The sequence below is a fragment of the Ptychodera flava genome, assembly GCF_041260155.1.
Source record: "Ptychodera flava strain L36383 chromosome 23 unlocalized genomic scaffold, AS_Pfla_20210202 Scaffold_24__1_contigs__length_23054250_pilon, whole genome shotgun sequence".
Lineage (NCBI taxonomy): Eukaryota > Metazoa > Hemichordata > Enteropneusta > Ptychoderidae > Ptychodera > Ptychodera flava.
The window spans coordinates 9,900,635-9,913,096 of record NW_027248278.1 but is presented as its reverse complement, the minus strand read 5'-3'; the positions used below and the strand labels follow the sequence as shown (position 1 = coordinate 9,913,096).

At 37.0% G+C, this 12,462-nt stretch overlaps 1 protein-coding gene across 1 annotated transcript in view; it reads left to right on the top strand.

The window, feature by feature from the left end:
• Window positions 1–12,462, top strand: part of LOC139124898 (pyruvate dehydrogenase (acetyl-transferring) kinase isozyme 2, mitochondrial-like) — a 37,821-nt gene that overhangs the window by 6,752 nt on the left and 18,607 nt on the right. Inside the window, exon 2 of the mRNA XM_070691005.1 lies at window positions 8,849–8,990. Within this exon, the coding sequence (XP_070547106.1) occupies window positions 8,849–8,990 (142 nt within the window). The remainder of the gene's footprint in view (window positions 1–8,848; window positions 8,991–12,462) is intronic.

The window sequence follows — 12,462 nt, the reverse complement described above, 5'->3', positions numbered from 1 at the left end:
ATGTGATGCAATATTCTCATTAATATTTAGCGTGCCACAGACGATGACCATACTGAATGAAGTCCTGTGAATGATTCACTAGGTGCATGGTGTGACCCTGTCAGTCATCAAATTCTGCTACAAATCTATCACCGTATTTCTAACAGTGAAATTGGACTACAGTATAGGATACATGTTGAAAAGATACATCCTTATGCTTACCAATGCCGAGTTGAAACTTGTTAAATGTTTATGTTCATTGTTTTACTGATTAATTCTCCAAAAACATAAAGATTTGGGTCCCATCTAACTATGAATATTGAAAGTAAATTTTGAGATTTTGAAAATAAACATGCATTTCAGATATCTCTAATGATCACGAAGTAGTGGCAATTATTTGCATTCTGAATTTTTCCATGTATCTGTAGAGAACTTTATTCTTCTTTGTTAACTTATACATACATCACAGGGCACTTGCAAAGCTTTAAGTAAATTCTTAATATTTCGCAATGTAGATGAAAGATCTGAACTAGATTTGACAGTCTTATCAATATCAGGTAGGACAATGGTTCTAAGGCTGGGAACACAGGAACTGTGGGTGTGTCCAAGACCTTGTATTCAGACAATGGAGAGAACAGCTGATGTTTTGCTATTGTTTCACATCTACCCCATTTGCATATCTCATTGTCAATGCCTCATGTGACTTGTGAGGATGGCTTCACAGAGGGTTCTGTATGTGACAAAAATAGCATCAAACCTTTTTATTAGTCAGAAGGTAAAATTTACCTGGGTACTCCATAGCACATTGTACAAATGTAGCAATTGCATTATTCTTTATAGAATAAGACAATTATTACCAATAATCCCCATTCTCAGAAAAGACGCTGTCAATATGACATAGGAGTGTGCTGTGACCTTGGTTACACACTGGACGTACCTCAAGACTTGTGGTACATCCATGGTTACACTGATCAACTATTACAAAAGTCCTGTAAGAGTAAGAATAAAAAAGAAATTTGAAAAATTGAAAAAAATAATATACTAGTACTGCGTACAAAATGATGATATTGTTTTCATGTTTGCAGCCAAGTCTTTCTATCTCAGTATCTGTAATTCTGTTTTTGTGTTTTTGATGCAATTTCTTTTCAAAAGCAAACAACAAAGCTTAGAAATCTGAATGAGGAATTCAAAACTTCCATATTTTGACATTTCCGACAATTTTTGTTCCAGTCAGAACTTTGATGAAATTTCCAAACAAAAAAGTAAATATTTTGTTGTTTGGCTGAGAAGGTGCTTCAATGTGCTGATCCGAATAATTTAGTTGTTTCACAGAAAATTGATCAAGGGTTATCATAATGCGTTCTGTTCATCAAGTCACAAAAATACCCAACCTCGTGTAAAGCTCATAGGAGGGCACGTTTACGTCAGTTTGTAGTGAAAAACCCTTCTTGCAAATTCTCGTCTGTAGTCGATGACAGACATTCTCTGGTCGCCATGCGTTGCAAAACAATGCAGGTTTACATTACCTCGGATCAGCAGGCTACATGCACACTCTGTGATTGTACCCTGGATTTTAGCATTTTAGGATTGTATGTAAACTAGGACAATGGCAGTGATCTGTTAATTTTGAAACTTGACCTTGTGAAAATAATACAAACAAGTGTATACATGACTGAATAGCAAAGGTTGTATATTGATCATTTGACCTGAAAGTTACAGTTGTCAAGACTGCCATATGTTTTTCAAATTTACAATGTTTTTTCATGGTGGTTGTATGACTATGAACAGGAATGTAGAAAATTTGGTTTGCAAAAATAAAAGTACAGGCAGTTACAAGTATTGTATGTGCACATAAAGTTTGTGCAAAATGTCCTGATTTTCACAGCCAGCAATTTATCTGACAGCCAGTTGTTTTTGTCCGGCTGCTGGCTTTTTCTACATCCCTGATGATAATAATAAAAATCAAATTTGTTTCATATGGAAAATTTAAATGTAACCATCATCTTCAAGATGCGGACGGTGCTGGAATATATGATCCGGCACCATTCTTCACAACCTTTTTTCCTGATATGATGAAATCTTTGTACACCCAAAATTTATAAACAGTGGCTCATTGGATCTTTGTATTGTGATACATGGTCTAAAGGACACATGACATGCAGACTTGCCCTCATTTGGCAGAGATGTAGAAAATTTGGGTTACAGTTAGCTTAAAAGAGTAAATAGGCAGTTACAAGGAGTGTGTGGGCACATTAAATTTATGCAAAATATCCAAATATCATATTAAACTGATGTTTTCACAGCTGGCAAATTTTAGCTGGCAGCCAGTTGTTTTCAGGGCTCGAAATTAGCGGTAGTCCCGCATCCACAGACTACCAACTTTTCTCTGGGGCTACCAAAACCGATGACATGGTAGCCCACACGGACTACCAAAGCCTTTGACATGAAATTACTTAGTGGGCGACATAATGTTGATCGCTATGAGATGACTGACGCTCATACAGTCAACCCAGCAGGACACAGAAAGGTCAGACTACGTCGTTGTTAAGCAAATTAAAAGGGGACCGTGCAGTCGAATTTGTGGCGACAATCTTTCAATAAAATACCATTATCTGAACTGATGTACTTGGATGACAGGCTCGGGAAATGATGGCAAAAGAAAATTAATTTTCATAGTTATTTAATCACAATGTATCAATCACAATTAAACACTAAATTATTCAAACTGGAAAGAAAAAGCTATCGGGTCATCCACAAATTACGCTTTCCGAAGTGTACGAGATCATCCCATGATAGTGTACTATGGTGGAGAAATATAGCCAAAATTGCCACGAAAGAATTAGGAACATGACTGTACCAAGTTGTCATCCTGAAATTCATAGCCAATGTATTTTAGCTATGTTATGTTTACACGTGCTGAGTAAAAAGTCGTTGTCATGGCGAACATCAAATTTGCTCATAAGCTCTGATTATGTGTGAATAGGTCGTCAAACTTTGAGGTGTCATCGGTGTCCACTATACATGCTATACCGTTCTCCTAAGGCTATGATCTGCAGGTATTGATGTCAAATGACTAGAAAATTCACTTCCTGGATAGAATCGTGCAAAATAAATCTTTCATTGTCTAGTTATAAATAAAAATATCCTTTACAAAAAACTTCATTCATGCATGGGCTACCAGACCTTGTCACTGGGCTACCAACTTCAGAAAATGGTAGCCCAATGGGACTACCAGGGAAAAAAGTTAATTTCGAGCCCTGGTTTTTCACCAACTGCCAGCTATTTTCTAGATCCCTGTTAAGTATAATGACTTGATTATGTCTCAATAAAATAAATAAATTTCTTCCAAATTTGTTTGATGTTAATACAGATTGAGTGAAGTGAATGTGGTCGTGTAGCTGTACAACATAAGCCCAGCCTATGCAAACATAAGTGGAAATTAGAAAAATGGTTTATACAAAGCTTTTCAAGACTTTATTTGCTTTCTGACCATTCAGAACTTGCATGTAGTGCATGTCATGTATATTTATAATTCATGTCATGTATATTCATCACTAAATATTAGTTAACATCATTTGATTTCATTCTCAATACATGACCACTGTACATGAATGGAGTTTACTACTTCCCCACTTTAAGTTCAAAGGTCAGATCCCTGAGGGTGGTCTGAGTGAGACTACCTTTATATATTGTTCTTTAACCCTTCAAGTGCCAAAGACAATTTTTATCGCTTTCATAAAACATACGTTAGTCTTTTTTTTCCAGATTTTTGACAAAATCTTGATAAAAAAGCTGTAGCCAATAAAATGTTCAGTCCATTTAGTCCAAAATTATCAAAAAACTCTTAGAAAAATTCTTGAAAATTGCTAAAATGTGGTGCTAAACTTTTAGTGGGAAATATTACCAGTACACTGCACTCAAAGAGTTAACTTTTGTAGACTAAGTACTGCATTATCCAAATAAGACTGGTATGTGTGCTGTCACACTTCATTGTGTCAATTCAAAAGAAGAAAGTCCATTATGGCAATATGCAAATTTCTCTATTTTTAAATGTGCAAGGTTGTTTATTATTAATAGTATACTATTAGTCATGATTATAAATGAAAAAATTATTTTAAAACTGATCGCTTGTCAAAAGAGCTATTCTTTGCATCTTACACAGCCATAAGTTATTGAAGATTCAAAACATGTTTGTTACAGACATTAGTCATGTTTATTCACAGTTTGTGGAGGGACCGTGGTTTATTGTTGTTGTTGACAGACATTGTCCAGTCTGCGGGCTAGGTTGGCATAGCACGGTCTCCATAACCATTGCAAAGTAGTGTATAGCATACCATATGTGTGCCAATGACTTGCACATCTTAAGCAGAAAGTTTATGCATTGATAGGATTAAGTCTGGGTCAATGTGTTTATCAGTAGACACTGCAAAAGGCAAATATGCCGTTCATACACAGGCCATTGAAACGCCTCTGAAACGGTTCTGGGCCAATACTGACACAGAAAGTTATGTGTGGACACTACGAAGTGGTTCTGAAGCGTTTCAGATTTGAGACGGTTTAGTCGGCCCGACCAGAGCCGTTGTAGGGATTAACTCTATCCGCAAATCGCTGTGTGGACAGACTGAGCCGCTTCAGAAGCGTTTCAAACGCCCTTACGCGACAGGTATTTGTAACATAAAACAAACAACAACCAATATACAATATTCACTTTCGCCATGGCTGCCGAACACAGTACTACATCTCGCGGTATACTGGTCCGACGAAGAGATAAGCTTGCTACGAAAAACCCTAGCAATTCGACCAGAAAAAAATAATTACGATTTGAAAAACGTCGAATTAATAGGAAATTAAAACTGCCGAAATAATTTAGTGGTCGAATTTAATTTGGAACGACGAGGATGAAATTTAAGCGAGACATGTTTGCCAAGTTGGGACTGCTTCAAAGCATGGACTGAAATTTTGTGAGGTCGACAAATTAGGTAACAAAAAACCTCAAACGCATGTTGGTGTCACATCAAAATCAAAGTGGCCGCGATTACAGACGGAACAATCTGTGACACTGCCACCGGCAGCTCGACGGACGACACGTAAGTTGACATCGTGTGCCAGCCCTTGGAAATATATTGTAACTCCTTAACAGGCAGATGAGATAGTCTTATGGCGTTTGATGCATTGAAAGTTTGTAAAAATAATAAAAAATGACATCAACCATCATAAGAAACGTGGTGTTGAAGGTAATAGTTTTTAAGAGAAGACTATGACGACCATATTTCTGTAAGTATTATCTAACTTTAGAAAACCAACATCTGAAGATTTACTTCAACCAACACTTTTGGATTTGTTCTAGGCCTACTCTTTATTATAAGATTAGTCGAATTTCTGGAAAGTAAGTGTACATTTTCGATGTCTGTGTATTGTCTAAACCGAAGTCAAATCCGAAAGAGTATAATCAGTTCGCGACAGCGTAAACCTCTCTCTCTCTCCCTCTCTTCTCCGGCATTTCAATGTTTTATATTGTTGACATTTAGGCCTATATATCAGTCTGAAGTTTCAGGTCACTGCTCAATGCAAGTAGTTGATGTCAATTTTTCCGTATCGGGCATGGTCTCTATCGTCACTCTAATCGTTAGTGTTTTCAAAACACAACGTGAACAACGCTGTATGTTGCATCTTTCGTATCGAAAACCGGTAAAGTTCGTACAACTGGTGACATGTCACGGCCTGGAGAAAGTTCATCACCATCGATCGAATGTCCGTGGCGTTTTTGCTTCCAAATAGACATATTGAAATGCACTGAAGAAAGTCTGTGACTTTAAACTGGCCGTACAACCAACAATAAACATGGTGGAGCAATGATACCGATTTCAGAGACTTCGATTTTTTTTTCATTGCGACCTCGACCGCTGGTGAGAGCGAGTCGTCTAATTTTTTTCCACTGGCTATTTGGCTTTGAATTTTCAATTACCATCATGTGCTAATTTAAAGCTAAAAACAAGACGGGCGTTCTCTGTAAATCAATAGGGGCCTAAGCCTTTTAAATATGAAAAATTCGGACATCTGAACCTCAACACGCAGCTTGAAAGTTGTTCTCCGAATCAGGACAGGGACATTGGCCCGGGACATCGGTGAGGCCGGATTTCACGTAGTAGCTATGGAAACCGACGGCTCTTTCGTTGTAAGAAACCATGCGATGTACGCTCCCTTGGGCCATGGAATTTCGCCGTATCGCCTCTACAGACTACACCGTCTATTACCTAACCGTGCTATTAAACAATCACACAATTGTTCAGTAACATATATCTTCATTAATCTACCGATCATCGACCGTCAAACACTTCGAAAACAAAAGTCGCGGTCACGGATTCAAAGACGTTCACAAGAAGAAACTATCAATAAGTGGCGCGCAGAATTATTTTTACTGAGAGGTTTTGAGAACTTCTAAAATAACTTGTAATCTGCATATCTTCGCACATCGAACCGATGTTGTATACCTATGACCGTCGAAGTTTATGTCTTTCACTGTAGAGTTCTTTTCATCCAAAACACATATCCAGAAGAGTCCCACAGAGCTGTCAAATGAAAGGATATTTGCTCCAAACGAATGAAATTGCACGAAAGAATGAAAATCAACAGCACAACCTGGATGTGATTTAAAACAATAGCGCTTGTAAATAGGACTATTGTATTTGAGTAAAAAGTGCCGTTTTTCTCGCAATTTTTGCAACTGTAACGACCCTTTATTCTTTAATACCTTTCCATAATTGAATTAAACTAGGTTTAGGGCTTATACACACAGTGTACACTGATGTACAGAACTTTAAAAAGTATTCTGCTGGGAACGAGCAGGGGTTTACACTCTAATGGGCGCAGTAAAACAATGGTCACGTCCATAGGTTCAAGGACGTTCACGAGGAGACATGATGGCAAATAGTGCAGTGTCGTAAAATTGCTTGGACTAGTTTTAAGAACGGTACAATATCTGGCCATCGGTGTACCGCTACCTGTGAATCGAAACGACAAGTGTAGACCTATGGCTTCGAAATTTTATGGGAGAGACACCACGACTGAGACCGACAGTAGCACAACAAACTATTCCAAATTGTGCGTCCGTGTTTAGTATAGACATCCCTGGAGGTGACTCTGGTTTCTCAATCGAATCAAAAGTCCGACATTGACAAAATTGACATAAAATAAGTCCGAAAAGTTATGTTTTATTCAACTAACTGATTCATCTCCTTTGATATCCCCTAAGCTACATGTAAACAGTCCGGAAAGACTGACATCGATGTCTCCCGGGCCCCAATTTCTTCACCGTTTTGCAAAATATCTCATCAACCGGACGTATGGGCAACGTCTTTGTACGTTGGTCAAAACTAATGACAGTATAGGTCAGGATGTAACATCGGTCAAAGTAATATTGAATATGGAAGACGAAAATGCTTTCATCGATTGACGAAAATGAGAGGGAACGAGTGAGTAAATATCGAACCATAAAGGGGAGATCGAGACTGCCATCCCCCATGATAAATCAACTGGGAACAAAATATATATTTCGATCAACAGACTTACACAACTAGAGACAGCATTTTATTCAGCTTTAAAATAAGTCACCGCCTTTCCTATAATAACACCCCTTTTGCGTTTCGATCTACTCTGCTCTGTCGTCAATCGGTATGGCCGTCCGGGTTTCGCATGCCGTACTGACGGATACATGGTTATTTCTTCACATATTTTTTCATCGTTTGGCATAAAAAAAGCATCTCTTTTTGTGCACAAGGCAAATCAACGTTTAGAAGGAAAGTCACAGGAGGTTAGGATATTATATACCGTAGGTGAAATTAGAATGGAATATGGAAGATGAAAAGACTTTTGTCGGTCGACAAAAAATGCCATAAACCGAGAATTGAGATGGTCCATTATTTATTCATTGGGAACAAAAATATTCGATTGAGTCATAAGGTTTGTGTTTGATTCGTTTCAAAAATGTGTTCCTACATTCTTATCCGATTGTGTTAATAAAACTTTTTGTTTCGCCTCGGATATTTGTAGGGAAGTTTGGATTAGTGTGTACGGTAATGTTTTGTTTGTGTGGGGAAAGCTTATGGCGAGGCGAAACAAACATTTTTATTAACACAAACAATCGGATAAGAATGTAGGGGAAAGCTTATGGCGAGGCGAAACAAACATTTTTATTAACACAAACAATCGGATAAGAATGTAGGAACACATTTTAGAAACGAATAAAATACAAACTCGACACAAAAACATTTTGGATAGTTAGGTGGGGAGCCTCTTTCACATTCTTTACAGCCAGTACGACGTCGTCCATTTCAGCCATCTTGTTACAAACAATGCTTGGCCATACACACCTTTTGAACTCAAGAGGGCGCATTAAGACGTCTTAAACATCAAAACAATGGCTTAATTTTGTGCATGTGGACGCAAGCGGACTCAATCTATTAATCCCCTGTGTTTACATTTTCCATCAGAATTGAGCCAAAACCTTTACCCATTTTCCAACAGTATTGAGCCAAAACCTATACCCATTTCCAAATAATATTGAGCCAAAACCTATACCCATTTCCCAACAGTATTGAGCCAAAACCTATACCCATTTCCAAATAATATTGAGCCAAAACCTAAACCCATTTTCCAACAATATTGAGCCAAATTTGTAATCACATAGTTTTGCGACCTCGAAATGTACTATATAACAGATGAACAAGCAAGAACTTTTCCTTACAGATTTTTTTTAAAGCAGATATCAGCTGTGGATTTGTCAAATCACATTATTAATAATTCCCTGTAGTATATTTGACCCAAAAGTAATGGTGTTATTTTTCATATATTGTTTTTTTTTTTCTCACAGGTAAGAGAGATGGCAGTGTGAAGAAATCATTTGTGTTTTTACGTCAAGAGTTACCCGTCAGGATAGCCAATATCATGAAAGAGATTAACTTGCTGCCAGATTCCCTGCTCAAGATGCCCTCAGTGAAATTAGTTCAAAGTTGGTAAGTACCAGAATCCGTAATTACTGTAATCGTCAGAGTATAAGCCCCTGCTCGTGTATAAGCCCCTCCATTGATTTCAGAAGATTTTTGAAAATGCTGTACATCAGTGTATGATGTGCAATCATGGTTGTGATTCAGCGACACAGACTTCATAGTCTTGAATCAACCCTTTGAGAGCCAAAGTCAGTTTTTGTCAACTTTGTAGAATTTAGCGCTAACATTTTTTTTTCAGATCCAGACAATTTTTTCAAATTTTTCCGAAAATTTTGATCAAAAACGGTAGCCAATGAAAAGTTATGGCCGTTTGGTCCAAAACTATCAAAGAAATTACAGAAAAGTTCATAAAGTTTGCAAAATGTTACACTGAAACTTTGGTTTTAGTATTTACAGCACTCAAAATGTTAATACATGCATATTTTTTCAAGGGAAACAGTACAGAGGCCCAAGTAAAGCATGTAGTTTGCTGACAATGCAATACATTGTGTCACAAGATATGTGTGGATGTGCAACTGAAAAATAAAATCATAATTAATATTTTTAGAAAGTTTGATTTCAAATATATCTGTTGGGAGAGGATATTCTGGATCTTGCTCGTTATTAGAATTGTAGAGAGAATTTTTTGACCAAATTCTCAGGTAAAGAAATCAGTCCTGTAGGATAATGTCACTATTTGAATTCAAACGAGCCATGACACAGAAAATAATTTCTCAACATTTTTATTGGACCAGAAACAGAATATGATCATAAAAAGTAATGATACGAAAAGCATGGAGTCGACAGTCATTAATTCAGATATAATCTATTTGTATTTCATCAGCGTTGTTGATAGAATTCTTCTCCTGAGCATAGCCAATTAGTAGCAGAGACAGACCATCAGACATTCACCTATGTAGATACACAAACAGTATATATTCATACTCAGTTGGGCAGGGCATTTGATCATCTGTCTGTTAGGAGTAGAGAAGGTGAATAATGCGTGAATGACGAGAATCACAGATTTGTTTCTAGATTTAGCATACAATTGAGAATTACTGCAATCGTCAGAAATATGACAAGTCTATCTTTCCTCTCCGTGTATTGTCCCTGCTTCTGTCAGAGGCCAATGATGGTCTCAGAGAAATTGTTCCATCAGATATTCCAACATTGATTTTGACAGGCCTTGCAGAAAATTTTAGACAAAAAGTTCATCACATATATTACCGGGAGTTAGAAACTGGATATGATATGAAAGAAATGCTAAAATGCAGATTGAAAAAGAATAAATAGGTACAGTGTAAATAAATTAATCTTATGCAGTAGCCTTGTTTTGTCCCTGGAAAATAGATAAATAATCTGTTAATCAGTCCATCAGAGGTGCGGAGACACGTTTTCCACGTCGCTCGTCTAAATTTAGATCATACCTGTCTGCCCATATACCCACTTGAGATACTTTGAATTCCATTATGTCAATAAAAGAAGTTTGAAATAAAAAGTGCAGTTATTTACACAAAAGTACTAATCTATGTATATTTTTCATTCAGAGGCGTACTAAATTGCATTATAATTAATAAATGGAAGGTGTATGGATAGCGGCAGTCGTTTTCACAATTATAATATGCTTAGCTGGAATCCGGCAATCTGATTGGCTGGAGCCGGGGTTTATATTCTCAACAAGAAGACCTGCGCGCCCCGTAACATTTTTTAGCTCGCGCAAATTTCGAACGCCAATTTGAGAACTCAACGCGCCATAACATGATAATGTCGAAAAAGTCTATGGCTTCAGAGTGATTTTGGTTGTTAAATTTTAGTCTAGTGCAGCTTGACGAACCAACAAATGAAGACTTTCTGTAAGCACTGGAGGCTATGTGACAACAATATAACTTTTAAAACTTTTTTGAGTGTTTTTTTGAAGTAAAATTATTCAAGTTTGATGTCTAATCGTGATATCGATGCGTTGCGTAACCGTAATTTATGAATTAAACTGTGCACGCGCGCGCGTTCTGAAATGTTCTATTTTAGAGTTTGTATAAGGCTGGGCGCTCCTGAACTCTCGTTCCAACTTCGGCCCTAAATAACGACATTGTCCACTTGTTTTTAACTTTAGCATATTATAATGAGGTTATAAACGGTGCGCTCGGGTATTTGGTTGCGGATATAAGACCTCTGGGGTGAAAATTAGCATATTTGGGTGAAATAATCACCTCGCTTCGCTCGGTGATTATTTCCCGCCAAATATGCTAATTTTCACCCCAGAGGTCTTATATCCGCAACCAAATACCCTCGCTTGCCGTTTATAACCTCTAAATGTTGTACAGTGTTTGTATAATGTTGATGTGCCCAGTGGAAAGGTATTAACTCCCCAATGTGTAATGAAAAGAATATGAAAGTTATTATGCTATTATGTGTGAAAAAAATAAGAAAAAATACTTTGGAAAGAGAGGTTATGTATTAATAATGATAACATTCACAGGGTATGAAAATATTGATCCTCAATAAATGTTGGAGAGTGGTTTGTCTAATACTAACCGGGAGTGTGAAAACTTTGTGTCAAATATTTTTGTTGATCCAATAACATTGGTCTAGCATGCATTGCATTGATTGCAGACTCAAGGACAGGTAGAATAAACTTTGTCCATGTATGGCATACCAAAATTTCAAAAGAAAACCAAAATACTTATAGTAATTTTATTATATTGAAAAGATGAAAATACCCATAGTCAGACAGTTTCAAATCAAGTGAATTTCTATTATCCCTTTTCCTGCCAAGTCCATATTTCACCATCAGGTCAAGATGGTTAAAATTAATGAACACAACATATTCCATATGATGTACTTTAACATAATACTGTACATTTGAAGGCTGTTGAAATCATAATACTGTAAAGTTGATTTTTTTTGAACAAAAGATGCTATAACATACCAAGCCAAGTGGGTGAAAATACATCATGTTTTGGCTCAATACCGCTTTTTACTGACTCGGCTGATGGGGAAGTGATACAGTTATTACTGTCTGGCAGGAAAAGGGTTATTTGTATTGAGACAAAAGAATGCCTTAGGGGCAGAGATGGGTATTCAGATTGTCAAAGGTTTTATAATTATTTGCTGATCTGCAACTTGTGTGGACTCCTTTTGAAACCTGTGGAGAAAATAAAATTTTTCACCGTCCCTTTTTTTTGTGAATATTGGAAGTTGAAGTTACAGCTTTTGTCCCTGCAAGTACCCTGAAGTTTAGAAGCTTAAAGAAAGTTTTCATGATATTATCACAAAAGGAAAAAAATGTGAATTTTTTCACCTCAGTACAGAGAAGATATAAAGATAGATGTACTTCTTTATATTTTAGCACATCCTAATTCATCGCCTTCTTTGGGTAAAATTTGCCTTCATCAACTCGCTGCCAAGATTGTGGTAAAAACCCTGCCATGGTTTGACCCTTTCACCACCATGGTTTGGCCCAAACCTATCGTCATCAAGACCAGTTTACAGGGCATTTAGG